Source organism: Bufo bufo, chromosome 7 (assembly GCF_905171765.1).
Source record: "Bufo bufo chromosome 7, aBufBuf1.1, whole genome shotgun sequence".
NCBI lineage: Eukaryota > Metazoa > Chordata > Amphibia > Anura > Bufonidae > Bufo > Bufo bufo.
In genome coordinates this window covers 205,143,391-205,161,458 of record NC_053395.1, presented here as the reverse complement: position 1 = coordinate 205,161,458, position 18,068 = coordinate 205,143,391, and the positions used below count along the sequence as shown (strand labels likewise).

Below are 18,068 nucleotides of genomic sequence, written 5' to 3'. Positions count from 1 at the left end.
GCTGTATATTGTGGAGTGCTATACTGCTGTACTGTATACTGTGGGGGGCTGTATAGTGTGGGGGCTGTATACTGTATATTGTGGAGTGCTATACTGCTGTACTGTATAGTGTGGGGGGCTGTATACTGTATACTGTGGGTGCTGTATATTGTGGAGTGCTATACTGCTGTACTGTATACTGTGGGGGGCTGTATACTGTGGGGGACTGTATACTGTGGGTGCTGTATATTGTGGAGTGCTATACTGCTGTACTGTATACTGTGGGGGCTGTATACTGTAGGTGCTGTATATTGTGGAGTGCTATACTGCTGTACTGTATAGTGTAGGGGGCTGTATAGTGTGGGGTGCTGTATACGGTGAGGTGCTATACTGCTCTACTGTATACTGTGAGGTGTTGTATACTGTGGGGTGCTGTATACTGTGGGCTGCTATACTGCTCTACTATATACTGTGGGGTACTGTATAGTGTGGGGTGCTATACTGCATACTGTGTGGTGCTGTATACTATAGGGTGCTATACTGCATACTGTGGGTTGCTGTATACTATAGGGTGCTATACTGCATACTGTGGGGTGCTGGGGTGCACTGTAACGCTAGGGTGAGCCGAGCCCTGGTCTCCTTCCTGCAGAGCGGTGCCCACTCCCAGCCTGAGCCCAGCTGCCCAGAGCACTGATCCTGAGCCGCTGGAGTCTTCAGAACTGGAAGTATTTACAGTCATTCACTGTACTCTACCAGATGTGTGGATTTTGTGTGTGTGTGTTGTGGTGGAGGGCGTGATTGCCTGCTAAGGTGTGGGAAGGCGGGATCCAGGGGGCCCAAGTCAATTTTTGCCCAGGGTCCAATCAATATTAAAGACGGCCCTGCTTAGGTGCGATTTCAGAGAGAGAGAAAACTGTGCCTTAGGCCTCTTTCACACGAGCGTAACGGATTAGGTCCGGATGCGTTCAGGATGCGTTCAGTGAAACTCGCACCAGTTTCAAGTTCAGTCAGTTTTGTCTGCAATTGCGTTCAGTTGTTCAGTTTTTTCTCCGCGAGTGCAATGTGTTTTGATGCGTTTTTCACATGCGTGATAAAAAAACGGAAGGTTTACAAACAACATCTCCTAGCAACCATCAGTGAAAAGCGCATTTCATCCGCACTTGCTTCCGGATGTGTTTTTCACTGAAGTCCCATTAACTTTTATGGGGCCAGGGCTGCGTGAAAAACGCAGAATATAGAACATGCTGCGTTTTTCACGCAACGCAGAACTGATGCGTGAAAAAAAAAATGCTCATGTACACAGACCCATTGAAATTAATGGGTCAGGATTCAGTGCGGGTGCTATTAGTTCACACCACGCATTGCACCCGCGCGGAAAACTCGCTCGTGTGAAAGAGGTCTTATGCCTTCTTTTCTCAGACCCAGAAAGCTCCAGAGACTAACAGATCTCTGTGTAAATTACTGCAAGATTAAGAGAAAGAGAAGGAAGGAAGGAATTGGAGAACTTGGAATCTGCATGGAAAAGCATAGGAGTCAGCAAGGTAACCTGCTACTACAGCCATTCTAACTTTGCTGCTGTGAGGGACATAGTTAAGACATCCTTCACGCCTGAACATGTCCTGGCCAGACTCTAAAGCCATTATTGCTAAGGTACTGTTGCCAGTCATAGATTCTACTGGTAGAGATTTTAGCAAGATCAAAAGGAAAGAGGGCCATTACTCCAATCTTGACCTTAATCCTTGCACTGTGTACAGTTGGAACTGTGTCTGCTATAATTGGATGTTCTACCTCTGGCCTGGTTTTCTAACTTCAGCACCATATACCAGCCATTGCCCTACACACGCCTTGCCTCACACCAATACAGACAGTTAACAGGCACCCCAACTACCATTAGGCAGGAGCCCCAAAACAAAGGTGTGTCTCAGAAAAAGAAAGGTTGCACAGCCCTAGGGAGCAACTGTATAAGGAACGCCATCGTGATTGAGTGACAGCCAGAGCCACTACCACTTCCATCCTCCTCTCTGGCTCCTCTTGGGCCACTGCACAATGAAAAAAAAAAAAAAGATATCTGGTCCCTGCTGAGCTCCACTTTTTGCTCCTGTTCTCGACACGCAAGGAAATGGCCCGGTAACCCCATATCAGAGAGCAATTGGCTCAGTGCCATTCCCAGCCATTTTCTGTTGTGTCGAGAAGAGGAGAAGGGGGTATAGCAAAGCGGAGAACTGGTCACCGTTGGAACAGCAGTAGCAAGAAATCAGCGAGGTGAGTATAAGATTATTTTTAAAAAACATTTGCAGGTCATTGAGTACTCTATAAATTGTGCTCGAATATCCCTTTAACTGTGCCAGTCTAGTGCTCCCAATAAACAGAATTGCCCTTAGCAACCAATCAGAGCACATCTTCCTTATCTCACTGTGCTCTTGAAAAATGAAAGCTGTGCTCTGATTGGTTGCTGTGGGTTGCTGAAAGTGAAATGGTCTTTGTAGTCCATATCAACCAGTCACAACGCAGCTTTCATTTTTTGAGAGCAGGATAAAATAAGAAAGCTGTGCTCTGATTGGTTGCTATAGGCAACAGGCGCAGTTTCATAAACCTCCTGTGTACAGAGTGCTTCTTATAAACTACAGTGCCAGCAGAGTATACCAGCAGAGGGCACCCTATAAACAACACCAGCACAGTGCTCCCCATAAACACCCCATAATGGTAGCATGGTGCTTTGCAATGGCAGCCTGGGAGCAGCGTGTGGAGGATGGGAGCGGTAGTGACTCTGAGAGTAATCCTCACACTGATATCCCCTTAGAGCCATGCAGTGACAGGAGGGTGCACCTTTACTTTCCTCAGAGCACATTCTGATGTTAGGACTCCTTCCTTGTGGCAGTTGGGGTGCCCTTGGTGTTTGGGGTTTTGGCAGAGTGCAAAGCAGGAGGTGTAGGTGCAATGGCCGGAAAATGGTGCTGAAGTCAGTGACCCGGTCAGTTGTAGTAAATAAATAAGTCTCTCTTTACTCAAGTGCAAAATAGGAGGAGTAGTTCATCCAACAGTATCAAGGCACAGTTCCAAGGCATATAACACAGTGCAATCCTTCCTCAATAACATTGTATGGATCGATGGCAGAAATGATGGAGGTTGTGGTACTCCTATTTTTCTTTAGAAAAAAGAGATGATGGTTTTTTGGGTGCAAGCAGACATGTGTCCTTTCTTTGGCACAGCTAGGCTGGAACTCCCCTACAGACAAGGGCGGCCCCGGGTCCATCTACTAGCAACCTAAAGGGGCTGGGTCGGGGTTGTTAACTGTGACCTATCCATACAGTACTATTAAGTAGGCAAACATAAATACAACAAATTTTCACTTGTCAATTTAACATTGAAACAAGCAACCTTTTTGCAATGACATTATTTTGGGGTGCTGCAGCTTTCCTTCACAAAGCCATAGAATTAAAATAAATTATACAATTCTGGCTGCTTTCTACCGCAATAAAGAGGAGTATACTCCAAGTAATGTGGGTAATATAAATATATATGATTCGCCCTAGTAGTGTCCACAATGCCTGATGCCTAATTTCTAAGCATTTCCAACCTTGGCCGAGATTTACTTGACACATGACTGAGTGAGACGAACGCCTAGGGCAGTGAAAGTGAACCTTTTAGAGACTGAGTGCCCAAACTGCAACCCAAAACCCACTTATTTATCGCAAAGTGCCAACACGACAATTTAACCTGAATACTACAGTCCAGTATAGTATATCTTCCATGCCTGCATTCAGTGCGCTGCCTGTGCCGTTCATAGTGTGCCCTGTGCTGATGAATGGCAGGAAAAGTCTAAAGCATATTGGTACACCTTAGACTTTTTCCAGGGTGCAGGTGCCCACAGAGAGGGCTCTGAGTGCCGCCTCTGGCATCCATGCCATAGGTTCGCCACCACTGACCTAGGGTCATCACCTAGTTAGGCTGGTGTTTAATCTGTACCAGCTCCCTTGTCTTCTGGTAATTTTCAGCAGCCAAGGAGGTATAAGATACCTCCTTGCTACTAATGGCTCTTAACAGCCAGGTCTTGTTTTTAAAACAAGACCAGGATCGAGGTGCTAGCCACCATACAGACTGAGATATAACCTTTAGAAACCTAGTTGGGAGTTTTATTGCCTTTAATAGTGTGAACATTCCAAGCCTATGTTATACAGTATAGGGATTTGATATATGCTCTGTTATAAATACTATTTATATTGTACATTACTTTATATAAAGCATGGTGGTGCTCAACATCGCACACTCTAAAATTGGCCACACCCTTTTCAATATGGCGCTGGGGTAAGATATGTCCCCAGATGCCTGGATGCTGAAGAATGACATGTCAGTGGCTCTTCTGTAGCAGGCCGCTGCACCAGTGTTGGTACATTCTCCTCATGTAGACCAGTGGCTAAATTATAGGAGGAAATCTCACCCCATCTTAGGGAGCTTGCTGGTGTGCTCAAGTTTTGATTGCACTCTGTGATTGCTGGGTTCTGAAAACAGTCACAGCCTGGATGGATACCATGAAAGTGGTAGTAGCTGGGGCTATGGGAGTGCAGTCTGCCATGGTGGCCTGTGTTGCAGTACCAGCCACATAGTGACCAATACAGAGGTAGGAGGCAGCAAGCAGTAGCGTGGCCTACAGTCAAGTCTTAGGTATGCTCTGCATAATTGTCACGGCTGAGGATGGGGGAAATCCTCAGCCGTGTGGAGCCCGGTAATGTTATGGCTGCTTGACCAAGAAGACAGGATTAGGGAGCAGGTCACCTCCTAAACGCATCCCTAACCTGACCCTGGCTCCTAGCTACATGAGCCAACCTTGATGGTAGGAGGGCTCATGCTCCGGAACCTAGAAGTCCCTGCTAGCCCTCAAGATGGCCCTAACCTAGGAGCCGAGTAAGACAACCCACTCCTCCTAGACACGGAGGAGCAGGAGTCTCAACGGCCAAGCTGCTGGAAAAGGGGAAACATAAACAGCTCTATGGATATGGCAGGTGAACAAAGAGTTCCACCTACCTGCCACAGCCTTGCTGACTGGATCCCTGTGTAAGCAGGGTGCAGATCACAAACGCATCCCCACACAGGGACCCAGATCCATAGCTGCACAAGATCACAACAAAACATCAAACGGACATCACACATCACTAGAAATAACTTAAAGCGACATTATGGTTATGACCACAGGGGTGGCTCTTACTGGCAGGTAGTAAAGACAGGAGGCTGCTTTCAGCTAAGCATGGCTGAAGCAACCTGCAGACCTGCAAAAGCAGTGAGGCTTTATAGGCCAAGAAGCCACACCCCACAGTCGGACACACCCAGTGAGACACACACACACTGGGAAGGGAGTTAACCCTTCCAGCACCAAAGAAGGGAAAACACCACTTAAAGGAGACGTGCACACAATAACATAAAAAGCAAGTGCACACATACACACATCACACAAAACCGCATGCACAACATAGCAAGCTGCAATGGCACAGCTCAGACTGCTACGCTGCCACATACATACTGTTGCCAGCGGCAACCACAGGTGAGGCAAATACCACGGCCCTCACCTGTGATTGAACACCAAAGAAAACCGCTGACAACCGCATGCGGTTCAGGAGTCACGGTCATAGCCATGGCCGTGACAATAATACTGTGAATGCACCATACAGCCACATACCCCTGAATTAGGGAAGAAACGCAAGAATTGCATCACACCACATGGGAACCTACCCTGCGACAATTCTGAATAGAGTTGCTGTAATGTTCAAGAACTGTGCCTCTCATCATAGACAACTTGTTGCCTACCTGTATATGGCTGGAGCTCCGCTCCTGTGAAGGATGCCATCTTAAGTTGCCATCCTACAATAAAGTTGAAGGGGTATTCCCATCACAATGATCACTGTTAAATCTGTTAATGATTTGACAGTGATCATTTTTCTAAATACATTTTATTACTCAATTCCCACCCTTTTTGAGAAAATAAGTCCCCTCTTACCTGATTGTTGTCTTTCGTTTCCCCTGGTTACGGCCACCTCTCCTGTCGAATCCCGCCGGGCCGCGCTTGCGCAGGATCTTGAAGATTCTCTCCCGGCCGGGCCGCGCAATGTCCCGAACGCGCACGCTGCCGCACATGCGCCATGATGACTTCTTCCTGGCCAGTATAGTACAGAGCCGCGAACGCGCACGCCGGCTCTGTACTATACAGGCCAGGAATAAGTTACCATGGCGCATGCGCGGCGGCGTGCGCGTTCGGGACATGGCGCGGCCCAGCCAGGAGAAAAACTTTAGTCTTCTGCGCAAGCGCGGCCCGGCCGGGAGAAGACGTCAATCAAGCCCAGCCGAATCTAGGAAGTGAACGTCGCGCTGGACGAAGGTAAGTATGAAAACTGAAGATGGGAATACCCCTTTAACTGTTGTTGCAGCACCCACCCACAACTCGATTATACAGCACGGGACAGAAACAGCCCTACACATAGCTCGGCCACAACTACACAAGAGAGGAACTGGTGCATATCATAACTACAACTCTTTTGTTACACTCCTGGCACCACTGACCCAAAGATTGTTGGACTGGGGTTTCTTGGACCCACTAGAGGGAATTATTCTCATGGCCCACTCCATATATCATCAATAAAGTTTAATTGGTTTTGAATCAAAGGAAAAGACCCTAGTGGCAAGTGATAGGCTCCAAAGAAAATTATTTGCTGGGGACAAGTGCCAGAGTTCCTGGATGATGGAAGGAATTTTGCTCTACTTGTTTTTTTTCTTTGAGCAGGGATGTTACATAAGGTCTTAAGAAAAACAATTTAAGGTAAAGTTTCCAATCTCTGCCTCTCCAGTGGTTGCAAAACTACAACTCCCAGCAAGACTTGACAGACTCTCAAAGTATGCTAAAACCAATAGATTCAGAACATCTGTAGATCTTCAAGTTGGACCAGTGCCATAGACAGTAGACTTTAAGCTCAAGAACTCTATGAGGAAATGGCTCACACAAGAGCTGTTCTTAGGGGAATCATGGACCAGACAGGATGATTCTTGTCCAATATTGCCTAGGGTGTCTGGCCGCCGTTCTTCCTTGTGATGTATTATGCCCATAGATCTATATGGATGTATAACTGAAGCTGCTTCAGTTTTAATGTTTAGTTCCAGTGTTTTAAAAAAGATTTCGAACTAAATCATTAATAATGTCCAAAGCAAAAGTTAGAGATGCAGTAAAAGGCTGATATTAGCATTTTTAGCTTAGTCCTAGCACACATTCTCTGTAAACGTATCAACAGAAAGTACAGCTGTGGTATATAAATTTATACCTATGCTGAAGGACGAGTGAAAGGGGGTCTTAGTAAGGAGCCTTAATGGAGGGCCAAGCGGCTCTAGCACTTAGGCGGACAACTTGAAGTCATGGACCACGAACTGTGCTAAGATGGTGGTGGCCACATGGTCCTTTGCTCAGGGTTATCTAGGTAGGAAAGATGTAAGGTGGTGGCAGTGTTGCCTGCATTTTGAATACCTAGGATCTAGGTGTAAGGTAGCAAAATAGGAACAGGTGATTGTAAAGTGGTTTGAAGGTTTTCTAAGAGATGCTATCTTGGAGTACCTCAATGAAAATAAGTGAATAATGATGTATCAGCATGGCTTCATGAGGGATCGGTCATGTCAAACTAATTTAATCAGTTTCTATGAGGAGATAAGTTCTAGACTTGACCGCGGCGAGTCAGTGGATGTCGTATACCTTGACTTCTCCAAAGCATTTGACACTGTACCGCATAAAAGGTTAGTATATAAAATGAGAATGCTCGGACTGGGAGAAAATGTCTGTATGTGGGTAAGTAACTGGCTGAGTAATAGAAAACAGAGGGTGGTTATTAATGGTACACACACAGATTGGGTCACTGTCACTAGTGGAGTACCTCAGGGGTCATTATTGGAGGGGTCACCATCACTATTGGGTACCACAGGGGTCAGTGTTGGGCCCTATTCCCTTCAATATTTTTATTAATGATCTTGTAGAGGGGCTGCTGTAAAATATAAATTCTTGCAGATGATACTAAACTGTGTAAAGTAATTAACACAGAAGAGGACAGTATACTCTATATATACTACAGAGGACAGTATACTGTATATATACACTACAGAGGACAGTATACGGCTGCAGATGGATCTGGATAGATTGCAGGCTTGGGCAGAGAAGTGGCAGATGAGGTTTAACACTGACAAATGTAAAGTTATGCACATGGGAAGGAATAATGCAAGTCACCCGTACATACTAAATGGTAAAACACTGGGTAACACTGACATGGAAAAGGATCTAGGAATTTTAGTGAACAGCAAACTAAGCTGTAGAAACCAGTGTCAGGCGGCTGCTGCCAAGGCCAATAAGATAATGGGTTGCGTCAGAAGGGGCATAGATGCCGGTGATAAGAACATAGTCCTACCGCTTTACAAATCACTAGTCAGACCACACATGGAGGACTGTGTACAGTTCTGGGCTCCTGTGAACAAGGCAGACATAGCAGAGCTGGAGAGGGTCCAGAGGAGGGCAACTAAAGTAATAACTGGAATGGGGCAACTACAGTACCCTGAAAGATTATCAAAATTAGGGTTATTCATGATTAGAAATAAGACGACTGAGGGGAGATCTAATTACTATGTATAAATATATCAGGGGTCAGTACAGAGATCTCTCCCATCATCTATTTATCCCCAGGACTGTGACTGTGACGAGGGGACATCCTCTGCGTCTGGAGGAAAGAAGGTTTGTACACAAACATAGAAGAGGATTCTTTACGGTAAGAGCAGTGAGACTATGGAACTCTCTGCCTGAGGAGGTGGTGATGGTGAGTTCACTAAAAGAGTTCAAGAGGGGCCTGGATGTATTTCTGGAGTGTAATAATATTACAGGCTATAGCTACTAGAGAGGGGTCGTTGATCCAGGGAGTTATTCTGATGCCTGATTGGAGTCAGGAAGGAATTTTTTCCCCTAAAAAGAGGAAAATTGGCTTCTACCTCACAAGGTTTTTATTTTTTATTTTTTTTGCCTTCCTCTGGATCAGCTTGCAGGATAACAGGTTGAACTGGATGGACAGGTGTCTTTTTTCAGCCTTACAAACTAAATTACTATGTTACTAGTATGTTTAAAATAAAAGGTAGAGAGGTGTAGAGCAGATGAAGCTATGATCACCCAACCAACCTTTTAAAGTAAGGTTTCAATTGTTGTTGTGTGTTTGATTTGTGAAACTCTGGTTCTCGGCTCAGTCCAGTGGTAGTTGTATGGTATGGTCACAGCAGGTGTTCCACAAGCTGATGACTTTCCTCATTGGTGCAGATCCCCTGGTGTCTCATGTGGCCTATGTGGTCAAGCTCGTTGGTCAGAGGGACCAGTTTGTTGCAGATGGACACAACTGGAGCTTTAAAGACAAGTGGCCAAGACAGGTGGGGCCCCAGATCAAGTACTGCAGTACCATGATGGAGTTAAGCTCCACTTTGGTCAATGCTGAAATGCTACCACAAATTTTGCAGTAGAAATTACCATTGTAGTATGTAATGGGGGTTGTATATTATGTGAAGGTGGGAGGTTTGAGTCCCTATAGTTTAGCTTGCGCACTTCTTTGTCACAACAACCACTATGTATAATATTGCAGTCTTTCTTGTCAATCTGTTTCCATCTCCATAACTTCTCCTCTACAGTCTTTACTCTACAGCTGTCTCAAGTGCATCTCCCACATATTAGACAGAAGAGATCCTGGTGCAAACCCATAGTCCATGCAGACATCATCAGAGTCAGAAAAATATGGCAACCATGACACAGACAGGATAAGCAGCAATACTATTAGGTAACATTAGAAGTGTAACTATCTCTAAGGGTCTGTTCACATATGTTCAGCACTTCAGTCAATTATGACAAAACTAACTTTATGGTTTCCTTTGGGATCCGTTTTGGCATGGCACATCTCCCTGAGCCGGACAGGTGCACAAAGTTCTCAACCTTTCCATCAGAAGTACCTGGCTCAGATACAACTGTTATATGTGAATAGACCCTAAATAGCACTGGTTCAGAGCCAAATAGTGGTCCCCTGAGCAGGTATGGGACCTGTGCTTTCCAATTGTTAATTTGATTAGAAAGGGAAAAACTTACCTGGACAACCTATTTTTGCATAGCTTGGCAAATTAAAAACTCAGGGTTATGGGAAATCTGGAGGACATCTTAAGGACTTTGATTTACATTAGATTTTTCATTTTAGGTGGAAACGCCCATTTCGTCAATTATGACATTAATGGATCATGATTGGCTCTGATTTACCAAGTTCATGTTCCTAAATGCACATGCCATAATCTAAGGTTAAATAACCAACTAAAATAAGGCTCCAAATAACCAACTAACCAACTAAAATAAGGCTCCAAACTTGATGACCAAGTTAGGATGACCAAAATTCGCAGGTAGAACTTTCTTGTAACTGTTATGATTAGGCCTAAGGCAATGTAGAATTAAATCCATGAATGTAACAGTGAATACTGTGACATTGGATATTTTTTTATTTTAGACTTCAACATTCCTTAAGGGGGTTTCCCACCTTTCCCAGATTTATGGTATATCCCCAGGACTCGCTTAGACTTCACTGCATATACCTTAATGCATAACAGCCGGGAGTCTTGGGATTACCATTCTTTCACTAGGTGGAGGCCCCATACGTGAGAACTCCACCGATCAGACATTTCTGGCTGTGGTAGAAAACAACTTCAATTATTACTCCAGGGTGAAAACTTTTTGCATAGAGTACTCTGTACTTGAAAATGAGACAGAGGAATTACTCCATGTGGTCATCAGTTCTGGTCCAACATTGCAAACATTGTGCAGGCTGCATCTATTAGGAGGTCATTTTTGAACTGTCCCAAAACTACTGATACTTCCTGGTTTAAAGCACTGGTGACCAGGGTAAGAGTTTCAGGGTTCAAAGATGGGCCCAGCTCCTTCCAAAGCCCAAGAAAAACATAATGCTCTGATATGGACCAGAGGATGAATTTTTCCAAAACTTTTTTCTCTTTTGAAATGTACGTGTTCTTTGCTATTACCCCTGAAACTTTCTGAAGTCACCACAGCAGCGCTGCAGCTTTAGGCCTTATGTAGACTGCAGTGCCCGGAGCTTATATTGCAAGTAATGTTATATGTTGCTTCCATACAACACCATATGTACAGTCAAACAAGGCAATGTTTTTTATATGGAATATGAAAGCAACCCTCGAGGTAGAGCAGAAGGGCACCATACTACTGGGTGCTGCATCGGAGGATGTTCGGAGCCATATTATAGTGATGATGTGAATGAGCCCTAATACATATTAGACCTGCCAATAACAGCCATTGAAATTTTTACAAAAGCTTTATACAGTATGGACATTGGGGTGTTTTTTGCCAGAGAAATAGGGGAGCACTAACTGCAGGTGAAGCATGTGATATGGAAGAGCAATACAAGGGTTCCTAGCAGTCAAACCTGAATTTTCTGGCTTTACGTTGATCTCTACAGTAGGGGACCCAGGTAAGTAGGACATTTCAACATTTTATACGCAATAATTCATTTAAAAATTCCAAGCAATGTAAAGTATCCTAGTATAAAATAAAAGTAAAAAATACCAGGGTTTTAGATCAATCCTGAGAACACAATATTAGTTGCACTATATCGTCACTAGAAGATGTTAAAAGACTTGTCTACAAAACCACAGCACCGGGTGAGCCACAGCGACACTAATCAAGAACAGGCGATGCTTTAGCCCATTCATTTATATTGTGTTTAACTTAATTTCCCAAAAAGCTGATCTTGAGGACCGCAACCACAAGGGGAAGGAAGCAGAGTCAAACTGTCCCTCCAGAGTACCAAGGACCCTGCGAAGGGCTGAGGCCCTGACACTTATAGGCTCTAACACTCCAGCAGAAGACAACCCCATTTGGAGGTGACTTTGAGGCCAATCATTTACCCTTAGGATCTACTCTATTTCGTATGGGATAATTCACAAATAAACAATTAGATGGCATAGATGATATGTCCAGTGTGTGCAATGATAACAGGGTTATGATGCAAGTAAAAGTGGACGTGCACATGTTCTGCATAGATGGAGGGTGGACCTCCGAGTGGGCCCAAGGAGGTATTATCTGTTCACACCCATTCAACATATATACTCCTGACCCTTTTCTCTGCAGCTTTAGGTCCTGAAATCAATGACCTTATATTATCACAGTCTATATGTAGTGTACGGGGACTGTAATGCCCGTCACTACAGAAGGGTCACTTGTGTGCTGTCGTTCCCCCTTATTTATGGGGAAGTTGGTATAAGTCGTCTTTATAAAATGTAATGTAATGTAATGCTATGTATTTCCCTGTTACTGTAAAATGTGCATGTACAGGCCTGCTAGGGGTGTCATTCCCACTCTTAGTCACTAGAGGGAGCAAGGGAGCCCTAGTTTATATAAGGCCCAGTCAGGGAAGGAAAAGTCAGTCTGTAGTTAGAGTCTAGCCCAACCAGAGTGAGAACCAAGTTGGAGACTAGACAATGTCAGAGTCAAGTCCAGGCCTGAAGCCTGCGGACCAGGAGAGGGTATTGCAGTCCCTGTAACCGGGTTCCAGATCCAAGGAGAAGGTTCCCCTCCTGAGTTTATATCTGCAGAAGCAGGAACACCACAGTTAAACAGCCTGGGAGTTCAGAAGTTTCTAGAGTCAGTGCTGAGAGAGACAGAGGCAAGCTCAGAGAAGCAAGAGGTACTCAAGACAACAGAGGAGGTACTTGATAAAGATAAAACCAAGGATATACGCCAGAACTAGGGCATTGGGCCTTGGAGAAGAGTTTCTATGTTCCAGGATCAGTCAGGAATAGAGTGCAAGCCGCCTGTACTACAAATCCTGTGTTTAACACTCTGAAGTCACCTTGCTATATATTGCCTGCATCAAATGTACTGAAACCAACTGTCTTCAAAGGAACTGCGCTTCCATCTATGTCCATGTATGATGACTACTAAAGTTTGAGTTCTGTTTTAACATCACGTGGTTCCTCAGTTATTCCTGCTATCAGCAAACGGCGTGCCACCGTTTAATTGGCACTGGCGTCACGAACATTTCTTATCATCACCTGCCCTTGCAGAGAGTCAGCTGTCTCAGGTTAGTGTCACGATTGCACTACAACACCCAGGAACATTTTTAAATCTAACTTGAGTACGCTGCATATATGTTAAAGCAGGGGCATCACTACAGGGAGGGAAGCTGTAATCAGGCCCTGGAGCCTGAGGGGGCCAAATGATCCTTTTGCCCCATATGAAGAAACAAGTGCTATGAATAACATATGATAGCATGGGGGCCCAATGACAGATTTCCCATTGGGGCAAAGTTGCTTCAAGATACCCTCTTGGACTGAAGATACAGAAGTAGTGGTCATGCTGTGTGCTAAATATACAGAAGTAGTGGTCATGCTGTGGGCTGAAGATACAGAAGTAGTGGTCATGCTATGGGCTGGAGATACAGAAGTACTGGTCATGCTGTGGGCTGAAGATACAGAAGTAGTGGTCATGCTGTGGGCTGAGGATACAGAAGTAGTGGTCATGCTGTGTGCTAAATATACAGAAGTAGTGGTCATGCTGTGGGCTGAAGATACAGAAGTAGTGGTCATGCTATGGGCTGAAGATACAGAAGTAGTGGTCATGCTGTGGGCTGAAGATACAGAAGTAGTGGTCATGCTGTGTGCTAAATAAACAGAAGTAGTGATCATGCTGTGGGCTAAGGATACAGAAGTAGTGATCATGCTGTGGGCTGAAGACACAGAAGTAGTGGTCATGCTGTGGGCTGAGGATACAGAAGTAGTGGTCATGCTGTGGGCTGAAGATACAGAAGTAGTGGTCATGCTGTGGGCTGAAGATACAGAAGTAGTGATCATGCTGTGGGCTGAAGATACAGAAGTAGTGGTCATGCTGTGGGCTGAAGATACAGAAGTAGTGGTCATGCTGAGGGCTGAAGATACAGAAGTAGTGGTCATGCTGTGGGCTGAAGATACAGAAGTAGTGGTCATGCTGTGGGCTGAAGATACAGAAGTAGTGGTCATGCTGTGGGCTGAAGATACAGAAGTAGTGGTCATGCTGTGGGCTGAAGATACAGAAGTAGTGGTCATGCTGTGGGCTGAGGATACAGAAGTAGTGGTCATGCTGTGGGCTGAGGATACAGAAGTAGTGGTCATGCTGTGTGCTAAATATACAGAAGTAGTGGTCATGCTGTGGGCTGAAGATACAGAAGTAGTGGTCATGCTATGGGCTGAAGATACAGAAGTAGTGGTCATACTGTGGGCTGAAGATACAGAAGTAGTGGTCATGCTGTGGGCTGAAGATACAGAAGTAGTGGTCATGCTGTGGGCTGAAGATACAGAAGTAGTGGTCATGCTGTGGGCTGAAGGTACAGAAGTAGTGGTCATGCTGTGGGCTGAAGATACAGAAGTAGTGGTCATGCTGTGGGCTGAAGATACAGAAGTAGTGGTCATGCTATGGGCTGAAGATACAGAAGTAGTGGTCATACTGTGGGCTGAAGATACAGAAGTAGTGGTCATGTTGTGGGCTGAAGATACAGAAGTAGTGGTCATGCTGTGGGCTGAAGATACAGAAGTAGTGGTCATGCTGTGGGCTGAAGATACAGAAGTAGTGGTCATGCTGTGGGCTGAAGATACAGAAGTAGTGGTCATGCTGTGGGCTGAGGATACAGAAGTAGTGGTCATGCTGTGTGCTAAATATACAGAAGTAGTGGTCATGCTGTGGGCTGAAGATACAGAAGTAGTGGTCATGCTATGGGCTGAAGATACAGAAGTAGTGGTCATGCTGTGGGCTGAAGATACAGAAGTAGTGGTCATGCTGTGGGCTGAAGATACAGAAGTAGTGGTCATGCTGTGGGCTGAAGATACAGAAGTAGTGGTCATGCTGTGGGCTGAAGATACAGAAGTAGTGGTCATGCTGTGGGCTGAAGATACAGAAGTAGTGGTCATGCTGTGGGCTGAGGATACAGAAGTAGTGGTCATGTTGTGTGCTAAATATACAGAAGTAGTGGTCATGCTGTGGGCTGAAGATACAGAAGTAGTGGTCATGCTATGGGCTGAAGATACAGAAGTAGTGGTCATACTGTGGGCTGAAGATACAGAAGTAGTGGTCATGCTGTGGGCTGAAGATACAGAAGTAGTGGTCATGCTGTGGGCTGAAGATACAGAAGTAGTGGTCATGCTGTGGGCTGAAGATACAGAAGTAGTGGTCATGCTGTGGGCTGAAGGTACAGAAGTAGTGGTCATGCTGTGGGCTGAAGATGCAGAAGTAGTGGTCATGCTGTGGGCTGAAGATACAGAAGTAGTGGTCATGCTGTGGGCTGAAGATACAGAAGTAGTGGTCATGCTGTGGGCTGAAGATACAGAAGTAGTGGTCATGCTGTGGGCTGAAGATACAGAAGTAGTGGTCATGCTGTGGGCTGAAGATACAGAAGTAGTGGTCATGCTGTGGGCTGAAGATACAGAAGTAGTGGTCATGCTGTGGGCTGAAGGTACAGAAGTAGTGGTCATGCTGTGGGCTGAAGATGCAGAAGTAGTGGTCATGCTGTGGGCTGAAGATACAGAAGTAGTGGTCATGCTGTGGGCTGAAGATACAGAAGTAGTGGTCATGCTGTGGGCTGAAGATACAGAAGTAGTGGTCATGCTGTGGGCTGAAAGACACGGACCTCCTTGAAATATGTCATACCCAAGGCATGCTGTGATTGATAGGTACATTAAAGCCTTAAAGAAGTCCACGTTTTTCTTGGTCTGTGGTCAATTTCCAGTTCTTTGTCAGCAATATTTAACTCATCACATGCCAAAGATCGTTCCGCACATCTCATGAAATTCTACAATCTCATAGACCCATTCCAAATGTGTCAGTCCACCTCTGATGGAAACAGGAGGTCAGTGTTTCTGAATTTCCCTCCAAGAGCTGCTGTTACTACACAGAGGCTACATTTCCAGAGGCCGAGTGTGTGTCTCTTCTTCTAAAGATCCCTCCTCCACCTCCTCCCTCCCGAAAGGATGGATCCTCCACATCTCTTTTTTTTTTTTTTTTCTCAGGCAGGAGAAGCATTGCCCTGCCTCCTCCTCCTCCTTCCAGTTTCACCATCGACATTTCAGTGCAAAAGATTGCAAAAAAAATAAAATAAAAAATGCCTATTTGTGTTAGCAAAGTCCACCTCAGTACATCACTGGTTAATACTGCAGGAGACGTTCAATGTGCACATGGGCCGCGGTGCAAATCTCCCATCAGAAAGCCACAATTGACACCATAAAGCCTGATCACTGGTGATGCTGGGTGGAAGGGAAAGAGCGCAGCATCGCAGCTGACATGTAATCTTAGCTGCTCCCCTGTGGTTATCACACCAGTAAGTTTACACATCTGCAATGACGTATACACCGGACCCCTTTATGAAAATCAATGACTTCTTGCATAATCCCTTGTATAGAGTCCTGCCTGATATATTGTTGCATTGCTGTTACCCCACCGGGAACCCTTCCCCAATCCTTTACCCTTTCCATCCCAAGCATGTCCATAACATCCAACCTATTGGCCTTTACAGAAGAACCCAACCCAACCTAAATCCAATTTCTAACCAGATACCTGAACAGCAAGGAGAAGACGTTAAAGGGGTACATCATGTATGCTCGTGCAGATACCTTTCCAACCAAGGCGGCCATTTACCCTCCGAAAGCCCGAAATCCCATCACACAAGCCATTCCGTAGAAGGGGCCATAACCCACCTTCTTCCAAACGGGGTCCCTTTAAGCATCATGAATGACCATAGGCATTAACCTGTTATCGGATTGAGCATGCATCTGCACCTAGCAGTCATCTAGATGGTGTCCCTGCTCTGCAAAAGGAAGGAAGAAGAGGGAAATAAAAAGAAATGCTTACCGCCTCCGAATCTTCAAATCCATGTAGGTACAAATTGTCGTACATGGAGGTCTAGAATCCAATGCACCTTTCAGTACGGAAACAAAAAGCTAGCACGACCACTGCTGGGAATGGAAGGCCTCGGCGAGACACGGAGCCTGCTCGGTGATTTTTTTTTGTGTGTGTGTGTTTGTATTCCCCAGCCAAGATGCTGTTCATTCATATTATAGTGGGGAGGTTATCCCTAGAGGCAGTTCAGACCTGGCATTTTTATCTGTGTTCCAAATTCAGAGCATGAAAGCAAAAAAAAAAAAAAAAAACCCTTCCCCACCAAGGACTGGTGAGAGACCTAGGAATGTGCCCTGCGATTGGCTGGAGCCTCTCAGCTGAATGCTCATTTGCTTTGATAGTAAGATGACGAGCAGAAGGTCTATAATGTGCAATGCAAGAATCCTTCCCCGGCTCCTTCTCCCTTTTTTTCCCCCACCCCTTTCCTCCCTCTTCCCGTTCTTGTTCATTTTTACTTTAAAATCATGAAATAAAAAAAAATTCAGGTCCCGCTGCGTGGAATTTTTTTAATGTTCCTAAAGAACGTGATTCAGGAAGAATAAAACACCTTTGATAGCGTGCAAAGTCGGCCGCGGGCGCAGCTTTCGTCGTTTTCTGTAAAAAGAGATTGTTGCAGTTCCATTAAATTCTTCCGTTTCGTCCCAGTAATTCTTATTTTTATTTTTTTATGACGGTAATCGGAATCATTTGTATGGAAGGTGAATTGGGAAGTCGTTAGCGCTCGCGATAGGGTGCTGACATCAGCTGAGCGCCGCTCGTCCTTTCGAAAAATAAAAATTTTTAAAAAACGACATCCAGCATCTTTTTAAAGAAAAGTCATTTCTGGGAAAGCTGGGTGACGGACAATATGGCTGAATCATCATTCCCCAAAAGCACTGTAATCCAGCTTTCCTCCTGATAAGGGTGCATTCACACGACCGTTGTTGTGTTCCGTGTCCGTTGTTCCGTTTTCCGTGATTTTCTGCGGACCCATTGACTTTCAATGGGTCCGTTGAAAACTCGGATAATGCACCGTTTGTCATCCGCGTCCGTGATCCGTGTTTCCAGTCCGTCAAAAAAATATGACATGTCCTATTTTTTTTTCACGGACAACGGTTCGCGGACCCATTCAAGTCAA

General features: G+C 45.1%; 1 protein-coding gene across 1 annotated transcript in view; it reads right to left on the bottom strand.

Annotated features, from left to right (window-relative positions):
* The window catches only part of CACNB4 (calcium voltage-gated channel auxiliary subunit beta 4), a 93,134-nt gene extending 76,023 nt beyond the window's left edge, over positions 1-17,111 (bottom strand). The window contains exon 1 of the mRNA XM_040441350.1: positions 16,904-17,111. Coding sequence (XP_040297284.1) covers positions 16,904-16,948 — 45 coding nt within the window. The 5' untranslated portion in view covers positions 16,949-17,111. The remainder of the gene's footprint in view (positions 1-16,903) is intronic.
* Between the last annotated feature and the right edge of the window lie 957 nt (positions 17,112-18,068).